Raw genomic sequence first — 24,815 nt, forward strand, 5'->3', positions numbered from 1 at the left:
CGTGTTGGAATCGCTATTAAGTCGATGAAAAACGTGTATTGAATCTGGAGGAAACATTATATATCGATTCTATTAACCATCTTCTGACAACTGCTATACCCAAGTTACTAGTAAATGCTAAGCAGATACTTCATGTGCTTCACATGTTCATATAGGCTCTTAGCTTTCAATAAGCTTCACTGGTGCTTATATAGGATACCATAGTGATGCTTATTGTTATTTTGCTTCTGTGTTCGGTGTGTTTATTAAGAAAAAAATAATCCTTCGAAAAAGTCGGTGTTCGACTTTAATTTATTGAAATTTCATAATCCGCAATTGTTTTTGTGACACTTTTGGTGTTAAGATTCCAACAAGTTTGTTTCTTACTTCTATTTACTTAACTTTGTTCGGAATCAGAAGTAAATGTAATATGAAAATTACCTAGATTAGATTCGAATCAGAGTACTCTGCAATATTTCTTTTTGTAGTGTCTTTCCCATCTGACCCACATATGATACTTATAAATGAATTGAAAGCGCTGCACTTCAATCACTTCTAAGATTTTTACTGTAGAAGCCCTATTTCGTCATTAGTGCTACTACGAATTTAGTTCTATTGCTTGTATAAGCATTATGTGGTAGCACTGAATGTTTACATAATGCTGTCATGAGTGTTGAAATTCTTTAACCATGTTTATATTAGGCTTACGAGGATGAAAAATGATGATATTTTGCTATTTGAGATACTAATTTAGTGCCATAATAGGGCTAAAGGGTGTGTCACATCAAATTGCATCACGGAAAAAACGCTGTAGAAATTTAATTTTTAGGAATTATATCTTCAGCTTTCGCTTATAATCAGATAAGAGTGTATAGATCACGTTGGCCATGCTTCACTGTCAATTTTTCGTAAATTTGGAAAAATGTCGTCGAACGAAAAAGAGCGTCGTGAATTAATCCTGTGCACTCATTTCGAGAATCCGGAGTTGTCACATCGGGACATCGGTAAGATGCTGGGAATCGTCCAATCCACGGTCAGTAGAGTACTAAAACAATACTTCGAGAACCTAACCATCGACCGGAAGGTGAAGAACGGCAAAAATGGATGCTCCGTCAGTGAAAAAGATCACAAGCGCATAGTTAAGCAGTTTAGACGTGATCCGAGAAGTTCGGCCCGGGATGTCGCCAATAAGCTGAATTTGTCAAGTTCATTCGTCCAGTGGACCAAGCAGCGGGAGGGGCTGCGTACATACAAGGTTCAGAAGGCTCCTAACCGCGACGAAAGGCAAAACATGGTGAAGAAGACGCGAGCCCGGAAGCTGTACACCGAAATGCTGACGAAGCCGCATTGCCTGGTAATGGACGACGAAACCTACGTCAAAGCGGACTTTCGTCAGCTGCCGGGCCTGTTGTTCTTCTCCGCAGAGAACAAATTCAGCGTTCCGGAGGAGATTCGCAAGCAGAAACTATCCAAGTTTGCCAAAAAGTACATGGTGTGGCAAGCGATCTGCTCTTGCAGAAAGCGGAGCGCCCCCTTCGTGATGACCGGCACGGTAAACGGGCAGGTTTACCTTAAGGAGTGCCTACAGAAGCGCTTACTACCACTATGAAGCAGGACCTCCAGAAGAACCCAAAAGTTGTCAAATCGGAGGCGGACTTCAAGAGAAAATGGATTTCTGTTCAAAAAAAATACAACCTGACGTTGTACAGAACCTTATGGACGGGGTAAAGAGGAAGGTGCGAGCATACGGGCTTGGGCTCGAAGTATGAATAAAAAGAAAATGCCAAAAGTTGTTTAATAGTTTTTATTTTACTGTCTAAAATTTTCAAAAGGATCGGTCTACTGGGCGAATTTCTACAGCGTTTTTTCCGTGATGCAATTTGATGTGACACACCCTTTATTAATTCAAACTTATGGCCAATTGGATAATAGCTTCGAGTTATAACTTGTATTTTAAAATGTTTTATCCTGTCTAAATAAATATAAAACAGGTTATATCTCGAGAACGGTCATTGTTACGATATCCTAATAATAAGATTGAAGATGTATGATTTAAGCATAAGAATTTTCATATGTGTGTAGTAGCAATTGTTTTTTTGCACTATCTTTGTTCATAGTTTGCAAAATTTTATAGGGTTTCTAAATTTGTTCAACAGGCTTGACTGACTAAGCATATTATAAAAAGAATCCCCAAACCTAATGAAAAACATTGTGAACGATATAAAAAAAAAATTTTTTTTAAATGATCCTCCATAAGAGCTATGATTGAAAAACGTATTTGCTTCAAAAATTCTTGAAAAAGAATCCAAACAATAACCCATTTTTTCCCTTCACATTGCTCAATTCCGGGTAATGAGAGGGCTGACTCATTGGCAAAGGTAGGTGCAATTGAAGGCAATATTTATCAGCGTCAAATTGCCTTCAATGAATGTTATTCTTTAGTCCGCAAAAATACCATCGCTAACTGGCAACGCAAGTGGAATGAAGATGAATTGGGCCGGTGGTTTCACTCGATTATCCCTAAGGTTAGCCTCAAACCGTGGTTCAAAAGTCTGGACTTGAGTCGGGACTTTATTCGCACCTTCTCCCGACTAATGTCCAATCACTGTTCGTTAGATGCACTACTCTTCCGTTTCAATCTTGCCAGCAGCAATCTCTGCGTTTGTGGCCAAGGTTATCACGACATCAGGCACGTTGTTTGGTCGTGCGAGGTGTATCTGGTCGCCAGATCGAATTTAGAAAACTCCCTTCGGGCCCGAGGAAGACAGCCCAAGCCGGTGAGAGATGTGTTGGCTCGGTTAGACCTTGATTACATGTCCCATATATATATTTTCCTTAAAGCTATAGATCTTCGTGTGTGATTGTCCCTACATCCTTATACCCTCCTTTCCTTCCTTTGCGGGTAATTCGTCCCCTTGCTATGAATAGTAGAATAAGTTGAAATGTAAATAAACTATAGATATACGAATAGATTTAAGAATTGAGTGTTCATCAACATTGTTACAATTTCCTTATATCCCATCCTTCTCTTAAAAATATGTCACCCTTCTAAACTCGAGTACACCGCGAATAATCGGTTTTCCACCTTACTAACCATAGATGTAAGAAAATTGTTATATATATATATATATATATATATATATATATATATATATATATATATATATATATATATAGTTTTAAAATTATATTTAAGAATTCGGCTCCTTTAAACTTAAGTAACTGAGCCTGTAAAAATAAACGAATTAATAAAAAAAAAATCACCAATTTTCTGAAAAAAGTTTTAATAAATACACCTGTCAAAAAACACGTATAAACACATGCAAAAAAAAATCAAAATGCAAAATGGGTATCAAAATTGTTTTTTTTTTTTCAAAATTTCCCAATACCAGAATCCTTTATTTGAGAGACAGAGAGAGAGAGAGAAAGGGTGAGAGAGGAGAGAGAGAGAGAAAGGGTGAAAGAGGAGGGAGAGAGAGAGAAAGGGTGAGAGAGGAGAGAGGAGAGAGAGAGAGAGAGAAAGGGTGAGAGAGGAGAGAGAAGAGAAGAGAAGAATAGAGAGAGAAGAGAAGAGAAGAATAGAGAGAGAAGAGAAGAGGAGAGAGAGAGAGAAGAGAAGAGGAGAGAGAGAGGAGAGAAGAGAAGAGAAGAATAGAGAGAGAAGAGAAGAGGAGAGAGAGAGAGAAGAGAAGAGGAGAGAAAGAGAAGAGAAGAGGAGAGAGAGAGAGAAGAGAAGAGGAAAGAGAGAAAAGAGAAGAGGAGAAAGAGAGAAGGAGAAGAGACGAGAGAGAGAAAGATAGAGAGAGAGGAGAGAGAGAGAGAGAGGAGAGACGAGAGAGAGAGAGAGGAGAGACGAGAGAGAGAGAGAGAGGAGAGACGAGAGAGAGAGAGAGGAGAGACGAGAGAGAGAGAGAGAGGAGAGACGAGAGAGAGAGAGAGAGGAGAGACGAGAGAGAGAGAGAGAGAGAGAGGAGAGACGAGAGAGAGAGAGAGGAGAGACGAGAGAGAGAGAGAGAGAGGAGAGACGAGAGAGAGAGAGAGAGGAGAGACGATAGAGAGAGAGAGACGAGAGAGAGAGAGAGAGAGAGAGAGAGGAGAGACGAGGGAGAGAGAGAGAGGAGAGACGAGGGAGAGAGAGAGAGAGAGGAGAGACGAGGGAGAGAGAGGAGAGACGAGGGAGAGAGAGAGGAGAGACGAGGGAGAGAGAGAGAGGAGAGACGAGGGAGAGAGAGGAGGGACGAGAGAGAGGAGAGATGAGAGAGAAAGAAGAGAGCCGAGAGAGAGAAAGAAGAGAGACGAGAGAAAGAAGAGAGACGAGAGAGAGAAAGAAGAGAGACGAGAGAGAGAAAGAAGAGAGACGAGAGAGAGAAAGAAGAGAGACGAGAGAGAGAAAGAAGAGAAACGAGAGAGAGAGAGAGAGAGAGAAGAGAGACGAGAGAAAGAGACAGAGAAAGAGAAAAGAGAAATAGAGACGAAAGAGAGAGAGAGAGTGAGAAGAGACAAAAGAGAGAGTGAGAAGAGACGAAAGAGAGACAGAGAGAGAGAGAGGGTGAGAAGAGACGAAAGAGAGAGAGTGAGAAGAGACGAAAGAGAGAGAGTGAGAAGAGACAAAAGAGAGAGAGTGAGAAGAGACGAAAGAGAGAGAGTGAGAAGAGACAAAAGAGAGAGAGTGAGAAGAGACGAAAGAGAGAGAGAGAAGAGACGAAAGAAAGAGAGTGAGAAGAGACAAAAGAGAGAGAGTGAGAAGAGACGAAAGAGAGAGAGAGAAGAGACGAAAGAAAGAGAGTGAGAAGAGACGAAAGAGAGAGAGAGTGAGAAGAGATGAAAGAGAGAGAGTGAGAAGAGAAGAAAGAGAGAGAGTGAGAAGAGACGAAAGAGAAAAAGTGAGAAGAGACGAAAGAGAGAGAGAGTGAGAAGAGACGAAAGAGAGAGAGTGAGAAGAGACGAGCCTTGAATGTGCATTATATCACGCCGTTTTCAAACATTACTTCACGACTGACAACAACCAACTGTTTCCGTATTGTTTGGGTTATAGGATTTGATAGGATTTGATAGGTGTCTAAAATCCGGTTTTTTAGCGTGACATAATTTGTGCAACACGTCTTAACACAATCAGACATTTCCTGAGGAATGCTTCTATGCATACCGTTTGATGAGTGAATTTTACTGCGCCATTTTAAACGATTCAACGATCATTTGTCAGAAATTGCATCAAGTTGAGGGCATCGGGGGCGTGAGTAGAAGATACCTAAAAAACAATCTCGAAAAAACCAACAAAGGCGCATCATAAGTAGATTGCAGCTGGCCCTTTTAAGCGTTGTTTGTTCTTCGCTCAGCAATTTGTGCAGCGATTAACGGCGAATTCATTCGCGGAGTTTCCTGAATAAAAATCGGGAGATGTGCCCCAAAAATATCGTTTAACGCACTCAAATTCAACTCTTGCGCAATTGCCACAACACAAAAAATAGTAGCTATGCGTCCACGCACACACAACCCATCGTTCTGGCTTTTACGATTCGAAACATTTATTACCATGTAGCTTAACTTGGGTTCTTGGAAGTGACGACGACGACGACGATGGAGAAGCATGGGTATGGAGGGTCATGCTGCAGCAAAAGTGCATTACTTCACATGAACCACAGCCAGAGATAATCCCCGACGGCTCCCGGCGAAGGATCGGAGAAAGAACACCGAACCGAGAGTTGAGAGATTATTTTCGCAAGTGAGCGCAAGGGTTGTGTGCTGTCGAGCGAAGACCGCTAAATAACAGTATAATTTTAACCTTTTTTATTTTGATTATCCGCTGGTGCATTCTCCAGCGCACAGCTCACAACAAAACGGCGCGGTGGATCGGGTGAAGAATGTTTACAGAATGAAATGTAATTGCATGATTAGTCGTGGCCCGGGCATGCACACACCACACGGCTGCTGCAGAACTTGACGCGGCATTGATTACCGGTCAGAAGAGGAGAGCCACTGACCCCTAACCAGCGTGCCACTTTGACCCCAACCAGCAGTCTCCGCGCGCGGTTTGTCGTGCCCTGATTGTAGCACCAACTGTATTTAGGAACCTGTTCGCCGAGGCACGATCTGAGCGACGTAAGTCACGCACTGATCCTGGCTGATGGTTGCTTTTTTGTTTCCTGATCTCCGCGATCGGAAGGTGAAATCGAATCTAATTTACAATTTTTTCCCCTCCATCGCCAGGTGCAAATCACCGCAGCCGCAACAAGAGGGTAATCGTCCTCGCTGAATAAGGAGCGCGAGCTCCGTGAAGCTGTAAATTACCCGTTTTAGGTCGTCGTGTATGTCTCCATCGCGGTGTGCATGTAACTAAAAAAATGGAACGATCAACCAAAAGTGGAGCATAATTTATGTTTCTCGGGGGGCTCGGGGATTGAGTTGCTCCGCGAAATAAAAGCGTCTTCTAATATTTGAAATCGAGACTTGGAGTAGTGACACAGAAAAAAAACGCTGACCACCGCCGCCGACCACAGTTGAATATAATAACCATGTTTAAATGTGAAATGGTTTTGCAGGCTGCTGCTGCCACCGCTTGCGAGCGAAGAAGAAGTCCAAGTGGCAGCAGGAATGACCACTTTTAATTGGAGTAAAGCTTGTAGTACCCCGATAATTGAGGGTTGTTGCAAAATTGTACCGTAATTTAAGCGCAGTGTTTCTGCATGCATGCAGCTTCCGTGGCAGCTCTACTGTTGTCCTGTCGTCGGAATCAAGAATTGTAGAGATTAGTTCGTGAAGGTTTTTGTTTTCTAATCTCTAAATTATCGAAACCTCGAACCCAACTGAATTCCCACCATTACAGAAGTTGAGAACATGAACCCACTTTTGGCTTGACCGATTTGTTCCGATTTCTTGGACCGGGGGCACACAGAAGTCTTCAGCAGCGCGCATATTTCCTCTGTTTTAAATCACGAACCACAATTACCGCTGCGAGACTGACAACTTAACGATCGTCCGATCGAGGTTCTGTATCCTAATCCAACAGCAGCGTCCTGTGGGAGAGCAAGTATCAAATCAAACCGAGCAAAGCGTCATGCTGTCACAACGTTGAATCCGCGGAAACTCTTCCGCCTTACAATAAGGTAGTTACTGCTGCTACTGCTGGTCAACGACCGGTGGCGCGGCTCCACGCTCATATGATATTAATACTTTAAAAATCAATAATTGTTTCCCATCATCGAGCATTATCTCCCGTCGAAAGCGATTTTGGTTTAATTGAAGAAACCAAAAAAAAAATCGAGAGTTTCCCTCCGACAGAACACACCTTAGAGAGAGGGGACGCGGCGGCGGCGAAAAATTGATTGCAACTCACAATTTGCATTATGACCACAACCCCACCTGCTTCCGGAAACCGCCGAGCGCTTGCGCATCCAGATTCTGTGTGGTGTCAAAGATGGCGCGACATCGCGAGAGCATCAAACGATTTCAACGCAGCCTCCTCTTGTGTCGCGTCGTCCCTGGCGACGAACCCGATAATTAGATTATTTAAAAGCGTGTGTTATTTTCTTTTTTGCTTCGCTGTTGCTGCTCCTTTTCGTTCTTCATCCATCTAATTATCATCAGCACGGCGGAGTGCAGAAGGGATCTTACACCTGATGATGATAATTTTCTCCCGCGGTCCTTCTCGTTTTAGCGAATAATAATTTGTTGATAAGATAACGGAGGACACCATCAAAAATCATCCCCGCGATTGGGACCCTTCTTTACGGGCAATATCGCAACATATAACCAAATTGTTATTTGATTGAAGCAATTCATGGAGCGCATTCGCTTCGAAGTGGTTTAACCGGAATTGTGTGGCGATTTGTTTCTCTTTTTCTGCTGCTGTTCAGTCGTAATCATAATTGGAAGGTATTAAATTGAGATCTTTGTCTTCGGTGAGTACCTTCACTTATGCTCATCAGTTAAGATAGTGGGTACTATCTTAACTAAAAAATCCCGGAAAACGTTCTAAAATGCTCGAAATGCAGGCTTCCACATGTTCTGTATTGTTGCATTCAAAAAACATGCTTGTGCTTGTTTCGATTTTGCCGAAATCCAAATCGAACATCAAAACTGTTCACTTTTATCTCTCGAATGTTTACATTTCGGTATTAACGGTATTCTGAATTAACGAATGGCTACAAACACAAACACCAGAATAATATTACTTCATTGTTCTTGCAAAAGTAGAGGTTTGGAAAATTCACTAAAAATAGACCTTGATTTCTTTTCTCTCTATTCCTTCTTCAATCGTCCATCCGTTGCCCCGATCATCGTAGATTTTGCTTTTGGATTTTTCTTTCATTTGAAGTTGGATCATTGAAAATTCCATTTTGTTGTTTCGTTATCACAGACACAATTTTCGTGCAAGATTTTTTATCCACATGCAAACATAACAATGTTTGATACAGAAAATATGATAGAATGAAGACAGCGTTTTATTACATTAAAAACCATTTCCACCTTCGAACGAAGATCAATTTCGTTGCCGCAAACATCAAATGGACTAACAACGCTTGTCGATATGTAATTGTAGAACACATGCGAATTGAATTTTTCGAATTTTTCCATTTTACTTCGGAGTTTTCCGAAAATTTTCAATTGTCATGTTTGGTTGAAATATGTGCATTATTTTTATGAGACCCCCTCCCCCCCCTTCTTTCCAGAGTAGGAAGGGGTGTCATACCATCATAGAAACATTTCTCGTACCCAAAAACCCTAACATCCCAAATTTGGTCCATTTGCTTGAATAGTGCAGAAGTTTATGTTTCATTTGTATTGCAGCTCCCCCGTACAGAGGGGGGGGGGTGAAGCGTCTAACCACCATAAAAACATTTATTGCTCCCTAAAACCTCCACTTTCCAAAATTTGGTTTTAATTGCTCGATTAATTCTCGAGTTATGCAGAAATGTTTTATGTTTTATTTGTATGGCAGCCCCCTTAAGAGCGAGAGGAGTATCTAACCACCAAGGAGTATCTAATAACCAAGGAGTAATCATGTATTGCACACTAAAATCTCCACATGTCAAATTTCGTTTCATTTGCTTAATTAATTCTCGAGTAATGCAGAAATTTGTGTTCCAGATGTATGGCAGCCCACCCTTAGGGAGGGGGGAGGAGTATTTAACCACCATAGAATCATGTATTGCACCCTAAAATCTCCACATGCCAAATTTCGTTTCATTTGCTTGATTAATTCTCGAGTAATGCAGAAATTTAAGTTTTATTTCTATGGCTGCCAACATCCCCCCCCCCCCCTTGGAGAGGGGGAGGGGTCTCGAACTATCATAAAAACCTTCCCCGTCCCCAAAAACCCCTACATACCAATTTCCATGTCGATCGGTTCAGTAGTTTCCGGGTCCATGAGAATCAGACAGACAGACAGACAGAAATCCATTTTTATAGATATAGATTTCTATTTTATTTCTACATTTTTCATGGAGAACACTACAAATCATCTGAACCCGCCGTCATTAAAACACTTTTCTGCACCTTCAAGTGCGACAGAGTAAACCCAGTCAGCTAAGTCAGAACTAAGCCGATGGAAACGATAGAAAACACATCAACTCAATTGTTGATTGAGCAGGTAACTCACTGGGTCACGCGTCGCCTCTGTATTACTGAAAAGCTAAAGTAATATTCTGTTTAAATAAATATATTATGGTGCCATGTTAGTTTAAAAAAAAAGAGATCTGAATTGTTAAATCAACGCATTCGAAGATTCACTCATATCATCAAAACGCAGAATACGCATTCTCAAGCATTCTAGAGCTTCCCACTCAGAATACATTAAACGCGTGTTAATTGGTATTGAAATCTCCATCAAGTATTAATAATACCATATTTGAGCGGCGAAGCTCTTCTGGAAACGTTATTGTAAAAAGCTAAAGTTAAATTAGATAACATGGGAAAAAAGAAGAGGAAGGAAAAAAGCAAACAATAAGAAGAATAAAAATAAGAATAATAAAACGAAGAAAGACAAGTAAAAGAAAGAGAAGATAAAAAAAATAAAACATAAAGAAGAAAAATAACAAGTAAAGAACGGAAAAAAGAAAAAATGCAGGAAATACTGATCATATTTCGTCATTTATATCGTATATTCAACTGCATAGTTTCCTAAAAAAACATATTTTTGAAATTTGAATCGATTTATAGGCCATACCACAGCCACAGTTTACTAACAGAGGAGATGAACAAATTAATTCAAAACACAATTATTCTAGTAAAATTTTACATTAGTTACCATTGGCCGAGATACAACGAAATTAGTTAGTTTTAATATTAATCACCTTCATCAGGTGTTTAGACAAAGTGCCAATTCTACTGTTTGTATAATAACTGAGGATGCAATTTCTGAAATAATAAACAAATATGATTAAGATTAAATATATTTAGATTCCAGCAATTTCACGGAAGTAAACGATAGACCAAAAAGATTTGTTTCGATGATTCTCAAACCATTTATATTCATTCATTGTCCAGTGTTCAACTTATTTGGCTCTTGAGGTGCATTATCCTGATTTTGGATGGTCGGAAGAATCGATAAGAAGAAGACATTTGGCATCAAAAACTGAAACTTTGACGGCTGTGCGACACTAGTGAATGAAGTCTGCTGATTGAGGTGAAATTTTTCATTAGAATCACCATTTTAAAGAACTTTTTTTTTCTACTGTACACAGTATATTAAGCTAAGACTTTTTTACGTAAGATATAATATTCAGACAGGCATGTTTTTTGTTTTTGAAATATAAAGATAATCATCTTTATTTTAAAGGGTGTGTCACATCAAATTGCATCACGGAAAAAACGCTGTAGAAATTTAATTTTTAGGAATTATATCTTCAGCTTTCGCTTATAATCAGATAAGAGTGTATAGATCACGTTGGCCATGCTTCACTGTCAATTTTTCGTAAATTTGGAAAAATATCGTCGAACGAAAACGAGCGTCGTGAATTAATCCTGTGCACTCATTTCGAGAATCCGGAGTTGTCACATCGGGACATCGGTAAGATGCTGGGAATGGTCCAATCCACGGTCAGCAGAGTACTAAAACGATACTTCGAGAACCTAATCATCGACCGGAAGGTGAAGAACGGCAAAAATGGATGCTCCATCAGTGAAAAAGATCACAAGCGCTCAGTTAAGCAGTTTAGACGTGATCCAAGAAGTTCGGTCCGGGATGTCGCCAATAAGCTGAATTTGTCAAGTTCATTCGTCCTGCGGACCAAGCAGCGGGAGGGCCTGCGTACATACAAGGTTCAGAAGGCTCCTAACCGCGACGAAAGGCAAAACATGGTGGGGAAGACGCGAGCCCGGAAGCTGTACACCGAAATGCTGACGAAGCCGCATTGCCTGGTAATGGACGACGAAACCTACGTCAAAGCGGACTTTCGTCAGCTGCCGGGCCTGTTGTTCTTCTCCGCAGAGGACAAATTCAGCGTTCCGGAGGAGATTCGCAAGCAGAAACTATTCAAGTTTGCCAAAAAGTACATGGTGTGGCAAGCGATCTGCTCTTGCGGAAAGCGGAGCGCCCCCTTCGTGATGACCGGCACGGTAAACGGGCAGGTTTACCTTAAGGAGTGCCAAATTCGTGCCAAAGGAAATGAACCCGCCCAACGCGCCGGAGCTTCGCCCAATAGAGAAATATTGGGCAATTATGAAGCAGGCCCTCCGGAAGAACCCAAAAGTTGTCAAATCGGAGGCGGACTTCAAGAGAAAATGGATTTCTGTTCAAAAAAACTACAACCTGACGTTGTACAGAACCTTATGGACGGGGTAAAGAGGAAGGTGCGAGCATACGGGCTTGGGATCGAAGTATGAATAAAAAGAAAATGCCAAAAGTTGTTTAATAGTTTTTATTTTACTGTCTAAAATTTTCAAAAGGATCGGTCTACTGGGCGAATTTCTACAGCGTTTTTTCCGTGATGCAATTTGATGTGACACACCCTTTATCAATTTTTGAATAAAATCGAACAGAGTCGCATAACAATTTTCTGCTTTTCAGATGATTTGGCGTGGCTTTTTTTAAAAATAGTTTCATCGGCAAAATATACATAAACGACTTTTTTTTTATTAAATATCATTAATGCAATCGTTCACGTTGTCTCGAATTAATAATATTTATTATCATTATCATAATCTTTTTTTTTCGCTTTCATTCGGACAAATGTTGCTTTCGAGTAGATGTCACATTCATATAAATGGCATTTTCGAGTGAACTAAATTCAGATATTTGCCACATTTGGGTTAATGCGTTTGGGATAAATGTATTTCTGGTGGATAGAAGTCGGGTAAACGCTGTAGATCCAAAAGGTTATTTAGTTTAATGACACAGATCATATTTGAAGTGATTATTGGTTGAACAGCTAGGACAGATAATTTAATCAACATGATGGACTTCTAAGAATACGATATGATAAATTCTTGTTATGATTGATTATTTTCATAGTCGACATTTTGGACATTTTCAGTTTATTTAGCCTTTCAATCTTGAAAACTTATTTGAACTCCACGAGTGAGAAAATTTATGGCACTTGCTTCGATTTGTAGCACACCGGATAGTGGAAGAAACAAAAATGGAAACGTTTTCATCATAGTCATCTGCCACAGAATCGACAACATCGGAAGCCATATTTGCATTAACAGAGAGCCAACCCGAACCGAAAAAACAAAATATCTGTTCAACTTGTTGAATATTCAATATCAAAACATCAATCTTAGTTACGATGAACTTCAGGCCACGTGCGCGAGCCAACAACCCAAACCAAAAAAAAAACCGTAGGCGTATTGGCATTTGATAATTGAGTTAATCCTCGAGAGAGATGTGCTTCGGAGATTTTTATCGCCATAATCAACGCGCGTCAACCTGATTAACATAGATTGATATTTGCATCATGATTACGAAAAACAAAACGGAAATCGCGCGCTGAAAAAGTTGTGGTTGGGTTATGTGTTGTAACTCAACGCTACAACGTTTGACGAGTTTTGACATCGGTAGAAGAGCCCATAAAAATCGATTCAAAAACTGATGGAAGATCAATTCTCAGTACAGATTTCAAACAGTGGTTAATTGTGGCGAAGCAGCAGAATCATAATTAGCAGAGAACTCCGTAAACTAGCCAGCAGATGGTCTCTTAGGGGTTGTTGGTTTCTTTTTCTGAGACGCGGAAGTGACTAAAAGTGGTTGAATCAATAGAATGAAGCCAAGGTAAATTATTTTGAAACATCCAAGAAAAATGTTTTAACTAGAGATCTGTCGATCCGCTGAGTGAATCGCATTATTGTTGATAACAGCTGTATCCAAATGAAGAAACGATCGAGAAATCTCCCTCATTTGATCGTTTTTTTTTTCAAATTTGGTTTCTCTTCTGTCCGATTATCCGGCGACAAAGTTGTACACCAAGGATCTAGTTACACGAAACATGAAACAAGTTCGTAAAAAAGTTGATTTTTACGACAGTGTCTCAATTCTTGGTAGAGGTCCGATATTTCATCATCGGATCGAGAGTTAAAACACACCCACACACACACACATACCTGTGTGGGGAATACCTCTGACGAGAGCACGAGAGGGGTTTAAAGGAAATTGAAATATGTAGTACTTCTCCTGATTTCGTGTTGCTGAGCGGCGATTGCTTCTTTGTCCCAAAATTGACGAAGCCGCGATGCTACGGGCGGAACATGCTACATCGTATCAAAATACATTAACATACACTTACCAATCTGCAGTGCGGTCCGTAAAAAAAGCAGCTCAAAGGAAGAGCGAGGAAGAAGTGAACAACAAGAACCATTACAACTCTCGGACAGGGACCACACCGCAGGCGGCAGTGAAACACGGGGAGGAAGGGGAAGGGGCAACTTTAGATTAACCAAATTCGTAAGCTTCTTTTTCTCTTCATAGTTCATTGACTTGGCGCGGATCCATCCGTGTTCTTGGGCTCTTGGAATCACACGAAAGTAGACCCCAAAACGTAGTGCAGGAGAATGACCATTTTTTTGCTCCCTTTTCTAGCGGTCGATGGCGATGACGGCGCGGTTTGAATAACTGCTGCCCGTCTAATCCGACCCAATGGCGCAAGCCATTTTTTTCTGCTCGTCCGTGAGGGATCAGCAAACCGTTGAGCCGTGGATGACACATGTAGGGCAACAGGCAAATTGAAATACAACAACAACAAAAAAGAAGGGGTGTAAAAGAGGTGTACTCACTGATACGATCCGTGCGTGTTCACGCATTTGCCCCCGTTGACGCAGGGATTTTTCACGCACTCCTCGATGTCCTCCGAGCAGGTCGAACCCTTGAACCCGTTCGGACAGATACACTTGACGTGGCCGTTCAGCGACAGGGTGCAGGTGCCCCCGTTGCGGCACGGCGACGACGCACACAGGTTCTGCTTGTCGCAGTATTTTCCTGCGGGACAAGAGAAAAAATTTAGGTTATAGTAGCACTAAAGAGTCGTGGAAACGACCTTCAATAACTGTGGAGACTTTCGTCTCCATTTATTCATTAAATTGTTACATTTTCAATAACCGTGCGTTGAGAACATTAACCAAAAAAATTAAAGCCGTACTTACCGGAGTACCCCGTCCCGCACAGACAACTGTAGTCGTCCAGCGTTTTCAGCTTGCAGGTTCCCCCGTTGCTACACGGGGACGAGTCGCACGCGTTTTTCACCGGAATTTCGCACAAACTCGCGGTGTAGCCGATCGGGCAGCGGCACGAAAACGACGGAATGCCATCGCGGGACGTTACCTCGCAGGTACCCCCGTTCTGGCACCGGGGACCGGCCCCGATATGGCAAGGGTTTGTGAACTCACAAAATTCGCCGGTATAGCGCGACGTACAGCTGGAATGAGAGAAAACGACGAATAATGATGGTTAGTAGGTTCATAATTGTCACATAAACAAGTACATATGGGGACAAGCATGGCGACATGGCCACACGCACGCAGTTTCTGGGACACCAAGCCGCCATTTTGGCTGATTCCCTTGCTACACACTCTGGGAGTGTGGAGAATCAAATCAAGTGACCATCTGACAGTGCGGTGAACTAATTTTGATTAGTTTTCTATCGAATCGAAGATTCGGTCGAGCGTTGCGCGCTGACACCAAAATGGCCGAAACGACTTGGGTTCGTGCTGAGAATAATCGAAACGAAAACAACCATTACCAAATGGATTTTGTTTTGCCCTATTAGCAACGGCTCCCGCTCTGTCCGCGATGAGTAATCCGCCGTCGAGAACGGGAGTTTTTTTTCGGGGTGCAAATTCGATGTTCTATAACGGCACTTGTTGAGCACGTTTTGAGCGGACCAAAATGACATGTAAACATGATCAAATTACACCGCGCCATAACTGTCACTCTCGCGTGTGTGTATGTGTGTGTGTGCTCTATTTCCCAGCCTCACAACCAAGAGCGCTGTTGAAGTCCTACTAGGAATAAGCCCCCAATCGTTTCACCTTCTCGTGGGACAACTTGCGACACATTTTTGCTCCCATTGAAGGCCCATCATCATAGCAGCAGGAACTGCCAATCGAACTAATTTCTCATCACTCGCTGCTATGGGGCTTGAAACTCGAGCCAAACCGATGATCGCGCAGAGAAGGTAGCCACAACCAGTCAGGTTACCACGGGGTGGTTTGGTTGGAGGGAAACTTGATCGCGGTCGCGCGAGTTTCGGATGATTGAGAAATTGTTGCTGGCGAACTCTCGTGTGTGGATTTTCTTGTCTGCTTGCGAATTTGTGTTTTTCTTTTTCGTGGTATTCCCATAGAGCCCCAGCACAAGTGTTGAACAACGTCTCGGAGTTCATGCAGTCTCATTGGAAGCCCTTTTTTTTTTTTTTTTGGAGAGCTGTTACTACAGAGGCAACAGCCCGACATTAGTGAAAATTTACGGAATTCAATTCTTCTAAAGTCCACAACTAACAAAACCAAAAGGAAGAAGCACATTGAAGTATTGATATACAATCCGGAGGATCTGACAAAAATCCATTTTCGTGAACAGCAATTGAACCCAAAACTGTTATTAGGTTTTAAGGGGTAATCATTGATACCGCCTGTCATGCGAGTGACATGCATTTACATAAAGAAAACAATCTGCATTTCTTATAAAATTTTCATTTTTAACCTAGAATGGGTTGTGTTCATCTATTTTGAATAATGTTCTTGTTCTTTTTGTTTCTTTCCATCATCCAAACGGTGAAAAGTAATTAATTATTTAAATATCTGAAAAAATGCAAAATTTGAAAAAGAAACAATATATGAAAAATAAAGAATCCTAAAATTAGAATTCAAATAAGATGATAATCTAGAAAGTCAGATAATTAAATCGAAAAACCTAAACACAAAAACCAAAAAATTAAAAAAAAAAGAAATCTCAGAAAAATAATTTGAATTTAAAGCAATAAAAATGGAAATATCAAAAAAACTATGATTCAAAAAAACAAAATATAAAAAATGAAAAATCGCAAAAAATTCAATCGAAAATATAACAAAATGAAAATCTGAACAATGGAAATAAAAAAAAACATCTAAAAAATCAAAAACGCAAATTAATCGGAAATTGAAAATAAAAATAAAATTAAAAAAATTTAAATCTGAAAAATCGACGATTAAGAAAATCAAAGATATAAAAAATGCAATAACCGATGTATTTGAAAAATCTAGGTGCTCAATTTTTTAAATACATCGGTTATTGCATTTTTTTATATTTTTGATTTTGGAAAATGGAAATTTGAAAAGAAATTGAAAGTTTAAATACAGAAGAAAAAAGTTCCGAAATTTGAAATCTGAAAAATCGACGATTAGAAAAATCAAAGATAAAAAAATTTTAAATAAATACAAAAATTAAAAATTTCAATAACCGATGTGTTGAAAAAGTCGAATATATGAAAAATCGAAAATTTTAAAAGAAATTAAATGCTGAAATATAGAAGAAAAAAACTTCGAAATTTGAAAAACGAAAATTTTAAATTCGAAAAATATGCGTTAGAAAACAAAACATGAATCTAATTTTGTTTAAATAAGAACGAAAGTCAAAACAACATGATAAATATCTATACATATAAAAACGGGTTTCTGTCTGTCTGTCTGTCTGTTTCTTATAGTCTCGGAAACTACTGAACCGATCGACATTAAAATTGGTATGTAGGCCATACAAATTTCTGCATTACTCGAGAATCAATCAAGCAAATGATACTATATTTGGCATATGAAGGTTTTAGGGTGCAATAAATGTTTCTATGGTGGTTAGACACTCCACTCCCCTCTCTAAAGGGGGGCTGCCATACAAATGAAACACAAACTTCTGCATAACTCGAGAACTAATCAAGCAAATGGAGCCAAATGTGGGATGTGAGGGTTTTTGGGTACGAGAAATGTTTCTATGATGGTATGACACCCCTTCCTCCTCTGGAAAGGAGAGGGAGTCCCATTAAAATAATACATATTTCAACCAAACATGACAACTGAAAATTTTCGGAAAACTCTAAAGGAAAATGGGAAAATTCGAAAAATTCAATTCGCGTGTGTTCCACAATTACATATTGACAAGCGTTGTTAGTCCATTTGATGTTTGCGGTAACGAAATTGGTCTTCGTTCGAAAGTGGAAATGGATTTTAATGTGATGAAAAGCACTCCTATGTCGTCTTCTATCTGTATAAATGAAAATGGATCGCCGAATGTGTTGATAAGAGCAAAACTCGAGGAAGGAGTTGTCCGATTTAGGGCTGTCTTTATTCTATAATATTTTCTATACCAAACATTTAATCCATGTAACGGAAAAATGTAAATGTTATTTGCAAGTGGATGAAAAATCTTGTACGGGAATTGTGTCTGAAAATAATCTGATATTATAATGTCGAGTTTTGGTAAAAGTATTGAAATTTTATAGGGAAAAATAATTTTAAAGGGTAGATTAGAAGATCAATCAATGAACAGTTCTGCGATTGGACATAAGCATGCGCTTAGTAAGATAACGTGGATGTGATAACGAAACATAAATGTTGGGCGGGACGAAGTTTGCCGGGTCAGCTAGTATATAAATAAAATCGCAAAACAACAAAAATCGAAAGTATGAAAAAAGTCAAAACTATAAATAGAAAATGGAAAAATCGAATCGAATCGAAGAAAAACGGAAATAGAAATAAAAATAAGTTCAAAAATATCAAAAATCAAAATTCTGAAAAATCAAAAATATAATTTTTTTTTTATTTTTAAATTGTACAAGTTTAGTTTCTTATTTTCAAAATTTCCCATTTTTCGGGAATTAACGTTTTAGAAAAATTGTGATTATTCGTTTAGTCGATTGTTCATTTTTTTCGGTATTAAACCTAAAATCCAAAAATTAAAAATCTTAAACAAATCTAATCAAAATAGGAAATTAGGAAAGAATAAAGATTAGTGATGAAACGGATAGTGGATTGACCGGATACCGGCCTTTTTTTGCAAATACGAAACTGGGATAAACTATGGGAATTTTTATTTGCTACATGTGCACATGAAGCAAATAAAGAGTTACATTTCAAGAAGTAATAAACACATCTTTACATAAAAAAAAAATGAACTGATCAAATTTCCGTACAGAATAAGTATCCCTCATTATCCTTAAAAGTATCAACTTTTTTGCAATGAATATTGAACATATTAAACAGATTTTTTTCTATTAAATATTTTCCATTCCAATTATGAAATTTTTGTGGATATATTGAAACAAATTTAAAACTAGTCGAGTAAAAGTAATTACTATGAACTCAAATAAGCAAAGAACAAGTATTTTCATTCAAGATTAAAAAACTTGGGACTGTCTTCAAGGATGATAATCTGGAAGAGTGTACGCTTACTTCACCACAAATCAAACAAAACGGAGCATAAGAGACGAAACTGAATTAAACGTTACATGCGAAGCTCACGACATCTTTTAGGACTGTTTTAACGAAAACGATAGTCAACGTCACGTTCAGGAAAAAAAATTCCCTTTGCTATCGAAATCGACTGTTAAGCGGAAACATTTCGGATCGATCGCAAGGATTCGATTATATACACCTATCCCTCGGTTTACACTGAAGATATTATAAATTCTAGCAACAAATAAAACAAAGAATTCTTCAAGAAACTAAATTTTAATATGTTTATTCGCTATCACCAATTTAGAAATCACCAGTCTTTTTATTCTGATTAGTATAAAGTCATCTATACCACTTGAGCATTCCTGTAGCGATTCAGGTTCAACAGTCGACGAATTCGGGAAGATCTCAGATTCGACTTCAGACTTAGCGATAAAAGATTCAATTAACAGCTGCGTAGATTTGTTTTGCTTTATTTATCATTAAATTAATGAAAAATATTTTCAGCCGAAAGCCGAAGATATAACTTTCCTGTACTTTTCATTTTTGTAGATATTCCTGGGATTCTAAGAGTTTGAAAAATTGACACAAATCACACATCAAGACTCCAAAAATGCTACTAAATTGATAACCTACCAAATCTGGAACATAAAATCGCACTCGTAGTCAAAACTATGATCCTATTTTACTTGTTTTCATTTGAACTACATATATACATTCTTCATGTTCTTCAAAATTTGTTATTTCATAAACCGTGCAAAAGCGAAATCGTGTAAAACAAGTACCGTGTTCCCCAGGGGAAGCAACTAGGATAGCCAACCCTCCTGCACGGGCAAGTATGCTAGACATATCACTTTGCTCTTCTTCATTATCCCTGGATTGCACGTGGAAGGTAATCCAAGATCCCCACGGTAGTGATCACCTGCCAATAATTTTATCGATCGCCAATGAATCAGGTTCTCGTGAGTCAGTCGATATTGCGTATGACCTCACGAAAAATATTGACTGGAGAAAATTTGCAGAAATAATATCTGAAGCACTTGTTTCAATGCATGAACTTCCTCCACTCGAAGAGTATAACTTTATATCGAGTTTGATTTACGAAAGCGCACTTCAAGCTCAAAAGAAACGTGTCGGACAAGATTAAATTCAACTTATTGAAGAATCTTCCCGACTTGGCAAAACATCGTTTGCTGAACTTGTTCAACAAGTTTCTGGAGCTGAATATAGTCCCGCATGACTGGAGACAAGTGAGAGTGATAGCCATACGAAAACCCAACAAGCCGGCTTGCGATCACAATTCGTATAGGCCGATTGCAATGTTATCCTGTATTCGTAAATTGTTAGAGAAAATGATTCTACTTCGTTTGGACAAGTGGGTCGAAACGAACAATTTGCTGTCAAATACGCAGTTTGGCTTCCGCCGAGGTAAAGGGACGAACGATTGTCTCGCGCTGCTATCTTCTGAAATCCAAATCGCATTTGCTCGCAAAGAACAAATGGCTTCCGTTTTTCTCGATATCAAAGGGGCATTTGATTCAGTTTCCATGGAAATTCTCTCAGAGAAACTTCATAATCGTGGACTTTCACCAATTCTGAATAATTTCCTGTACAATTTACTCTCAGAAAAGCACATGTTTTTCAATCATGGCAGCTTGAAATCTTCTCGTTACAGTTTTATGGGCCTCCCACAAGGCTCCTGCCTAAGCCCCCTCTTGTACAGTTTTTACGTCAATGATATAGATGATTGTCTAACTAGAGATTGCACGTTGAGACAACTTGCAGACGATGGAGTTATTTCCATCACGGGTACTAATCCCGTCGCTCTGCAAAAGTCGTTGCAAGATACCATGAACAATCTGTTCACGTGGGCCCTCAAGCTGGGTATCGAATTCTCTACGGAGAAAACCGAAATGGTCGTTTTTTTAGGAAGCACGAACCCGCCCAATTCCAGCTTCACCTATCCGGCAAAACGATCAAGCACTCGATGTTTTTCAAATACCTTGGAGTATATTTTGACTCTAAATGTACCTGGGGAATACACATTGCGTATTTGGAACAGAAATGCCAGCAAAGAATCAATTTTCTCCAAACAATTACCGGAACATGGTGGGGTGCCCATCCAGGAGACCTCATTCAGTTATACAAAACAACGATATTATCAGTGTTAGAATATGGCAGTTTTTGCTTTCGATCAGCTGCCAGGATTCATATTCTCAAGCTGGAGAGAATACAATATCGTTGCTTGCGTATAGCCATGGGGTGTTTGCATTCGACACATACGATGAGTCTCGAAGTTTTGGCAGGAGTACCCCCGCTTACTCTTCGGTTCACAGAATTATCCTACAGATTTCTCATCCGTTGCAAGATCATGAATCCATTGGTGATTGATAACTTCGAAAATTTACTCCAACTGACTCCTCAGTCAAGTTTTATGTCTTTATACCATGAGTACCTTACCCATGACGTGCACCCTTCACCAGGCATCTCCAACCAAGTTTGCTTCCCATACTTTTGCAATTCCTCTGTCAATTTTGATCTGTCCATGCGACAAAAGATCCATGGAATCCCAGATCATCTACGCTCCGATTACATTCCGGAGATATTTTCGGCAGAATATGGGAAAGTTAGATCTGATAAAATGTTCTTTACTGACGGTTCATGCATAAACGGGTCCACTGGCTTCGGCATCTTCAATGAAAATTCCAGTGCCTCTTTCAAACTCAAAGATCCTTGTTCCGTGTATGTCGCTGAACTGGGTGCGATATATTACGCATTAGGGATCATTGAAACATTGCCCATCGACCACTATTTTATTTTTTCAGACAGTCTCAGCTCAATAGAGGCAATCCGCTCAATGAAAGTTGATAAACGCTCATCTTATTTCCTAACAAGAATAAGACATCTATTGAGTGTTTTGGTCGAAAAATTATTCAAGATTACCTTAGCATGGGTTCCCTCTCATTGCTCGATTCCGGGGAATGAGAAAGCGGACTCGCTAGCTAAGGTGGGCGCTTCCGAAGGCACACTTTTTGAAAGGCAAATTACTTATAACGAATTTTTTCACATTCCTCGTCAGGACACACTCGTTAGTTGGCAGCGCATGTGGAGTGAAGATGAGTTCGGTCGTTGGTTACACACGATTATCCCTAAGGTTTCGACGAAAGCTTGGTTTAAGGGATTGAATGTCGGTCGTGATTTCATTCGCGTGATATCTCGGCTTATGTCCAATCACTACAACCTAAACGCGCATCTCTATCGCATTGGGCTCGCAGCAAACAATCTTTGTGATTGTGGCGATGGCTACCACGACATCGAGCATATTGTCTGGTCGTGTATCCGGTTCCATGCTGCTCGCTCTCAGCTCTCTAGAGCACTGAGAGCAAAAGGCAGACAATCGGATATCTCCGTCCGGGATATCTTAGGTAGCCGTGATCCTGATCTTCTGCTTCATCTATACCTGTTCCTCAGGAACGCCGATGTCAACGTTTAATGATTTTTCCTTCGTTGTGTCCCTGTTTCGTATCCCTCCTATTCGATCTATAAACTTTTACTTAGTCGCGGCAATACATACACACACTCTTTACAGATACACGGGCCAAAGGTTGTGCAGTCCACTGATGATTCAACAAAAGCCAAAGGTTGTACCGCTCATGACAACTCTACACGAGCTGATGATTGCGCCGGCTAGTGACCATTCTATCCTGGATTCCTCGAGAAGACGCACCACGCTAGATATGGGGTACAGACTAGGGGGGCGTTGCTGATTAATGGTCAGCTGCATCCCAATAGGAAGTATCCCGTGTCGGGCACAGGTACAGATCATTGAAGACAGCAACATCACAATTACGAAAACACTTGTAATACTAACCTCGAGCCAACCGCGAGTAATCGGTTACATATTACTAACATAGTTATAAGGCAAACATTGTCGAAATATTGAACTCCCGGCCCCGTCAGGTTGACGCCATATGAGCCTTAATAAAAATATATATTTTGGATAAAAAAAAAAAAGTACCGTGTAAACAGGGGGATAAGTGTACAGTCAAAAAAAAAGACTCCGAGACTGTATATAATCGAGTCCGCGCTCTATTGAAGAAATCTAGTAGAAATTATTGAGATTTCTTTCTAATATCCGATATCCGGCTGGATAGCAAATATTGGTTGGAAAGGCCTACGGAATATCCGTATCATCTCTGATGAGGATCTAAAAAATTTGAAAACCTAAAACCAAAATAAAAAAAAATCTGAAACAAAAAAAACTTTTAAAATCGTAATTAAAAAAAGGGAAAAAAAGGAATTCTACAAAATCGAAAATAAATCCGAAAATATAAAAAACACAGATCAAAACTACTAAAATAAAAAAAATAAAATTAAAACAGATAGAAAGAACGAAAGAACGTAAATAAAGAAGAAAAAAAGAAAACAAACAAACAAAATAAAGCCTTTGAAAGAAGAACATTTAAAAGATATTCAAAATAAAAAAATTCTAAAATTCGTCGGAAATATAAAAAAATATCTAAAAATTCAAGATCTTAAAAATAACTTGAAATGAATTTTGAATAAAAAAAAGCAAAAAATTAAGGTCGAAAAAACGAAAATACGAGAAAGTTTATATAACATAAAATCAAATATAAAACAATCAAAGAATCTAACAAAATTGAAAATTTTGTTCGAGAATGTGCGAAATTATCCATGTTTCTCGATTAGCCTCTAGAGTTCCAAAGATGCAAAGCCTTCGTAAAGAGTTCCAAAGATGAAAAAACCATCAAAAAGACTTCTTACCGAGCATAGCTGTTTGGAATGAAAAATATCGATTTATTGTTATCGTCCGCCCTTGAAATTTTCAGTGAATCTAATTCCATATATTTTACATTTAAATCAAAATTTAATTAAAATCAAACAAACAAAATAAAGCCTTTGAAAGAAGAACATTTAAAAGATATTCAAAATAAAAAAATTCTAAAATTCGTCGGAAATATAAAAAAATATCTAAAAATTCAAGATCTTAAAAATAACTTGAAATGAATTTTGAATAAAAAAAAGCAAAAAATTAAGGTCGAAAAAACGAAAATACGAGAAAGTTTATATAACATAAAATCAAATATAAAACAATCAAAGAATCTAACAAAATTGAAAATTTTGTTCGAGAATGTGCGAAATTATCCATGTTTCTCGATTAGCCTCTAGAGTTCCAAAGATGCAAAGCCTTCGTAAAGAGTTCCAAAGATGAAAAAACCATCAAAAAGACTTCTTACCGAGCATAGCTGTTTGGAATGAAAAATATCGATTTATTGTTATCGTCCGCCCTTGAAATTTTCAGTGAATCTAATTCCATATATTTTACATTTAAATCAAAATTTAATTAAAATTTCTGGCCAAATCCGATACGATACACAGTTTCAATCAATCGCGACTCGCTATCAACAGCGTATGAAGGTGACACTACCGCGCGTGGAAACTATCTCGCAAGGATTCTCCCATCGGAAAAAATTAGATCTTTGCAGCGAAAGACAACGGGGACAGAAGGTGGTACTAGGTGCTATGGCTCTCTCATCGTTTGTGCGGCAGATCGTCGTCATAAAATCATAACCATTATTTTTCGCCGCCCTTCCGCCCTCTCCCAACTTTTTGATATTATTATTTAATAGCACAAACAATGAGCCAATTTGCTTCGGCCCAGTTGGTGGCTGGTCGACGGAAAACGCTTTTTTTTTCTTTCTCGTAGACATTGGTGGGTGCTGCTGCTCCGCCGCCGCCGCCTTATGAACTTGAGGTTCAGTTGATAATGCTATTATCCACTCGGCAGCAGCAACAGCAGCAGCAATAGAAACAGCGTCATCATCATGTCGTCTGTTTCCACCATCGGGGATTGCTCTTACCCTTTCTTCGGAGTGCTCTCCGGGCTTAAGTCTATGTTTTACGATTATTGTCTGTGCAATGGGTAATGTTATTGTGTTATTAGAGCTCCATTACGGAATTATACGAAA

The 24,815-nt window shown here is 39.3% G+C and overlaps 1 protein-coding gene across 1 annotated transcript in view; it reads right to left on the bottom strand.

Annotated features, from left to right (window-relative positions):
• The window catches only part of LOC129761772 (neurogenic locus Notch protein), a 236,508-nt gene that overhangs the window by 91,425 nt on the left and 120,268 nt on the right, over window positions 1-24,815 (bottom strand). The window contains exons 3-4 of the mRNA XM_055759535.1: window positions 14,554-14,825; window positions 14,188-14,389 (exon numbers count right to left, since the gene is read on the bottom strand). Coding sequence (XP_055615510.1) covers window positions 14,188-14,389; window positions 14,554-14,825 — 474 coding nt within the window. The remainder of the gene's footprint in view (window positions 1-14,187; window positions 14,390-14,553; window positions 14,826-24,815) is intronic.

This window comes from Toxorhynchites rutilus, chromosome 1, assembly GCF_029784135.1.
Source record: "Toxorhynchites rutilus septentrionalis strain SRP chromosome 1, ASM2978413v1, whole genome shotgun sequence".
Taxonomy (NCBI): Eukaryota; Metazoa; Arthropoda; class Insecta; order Diptera; family Culicidae; genus Toxorhynchites; species Toxorhynchites rutilus.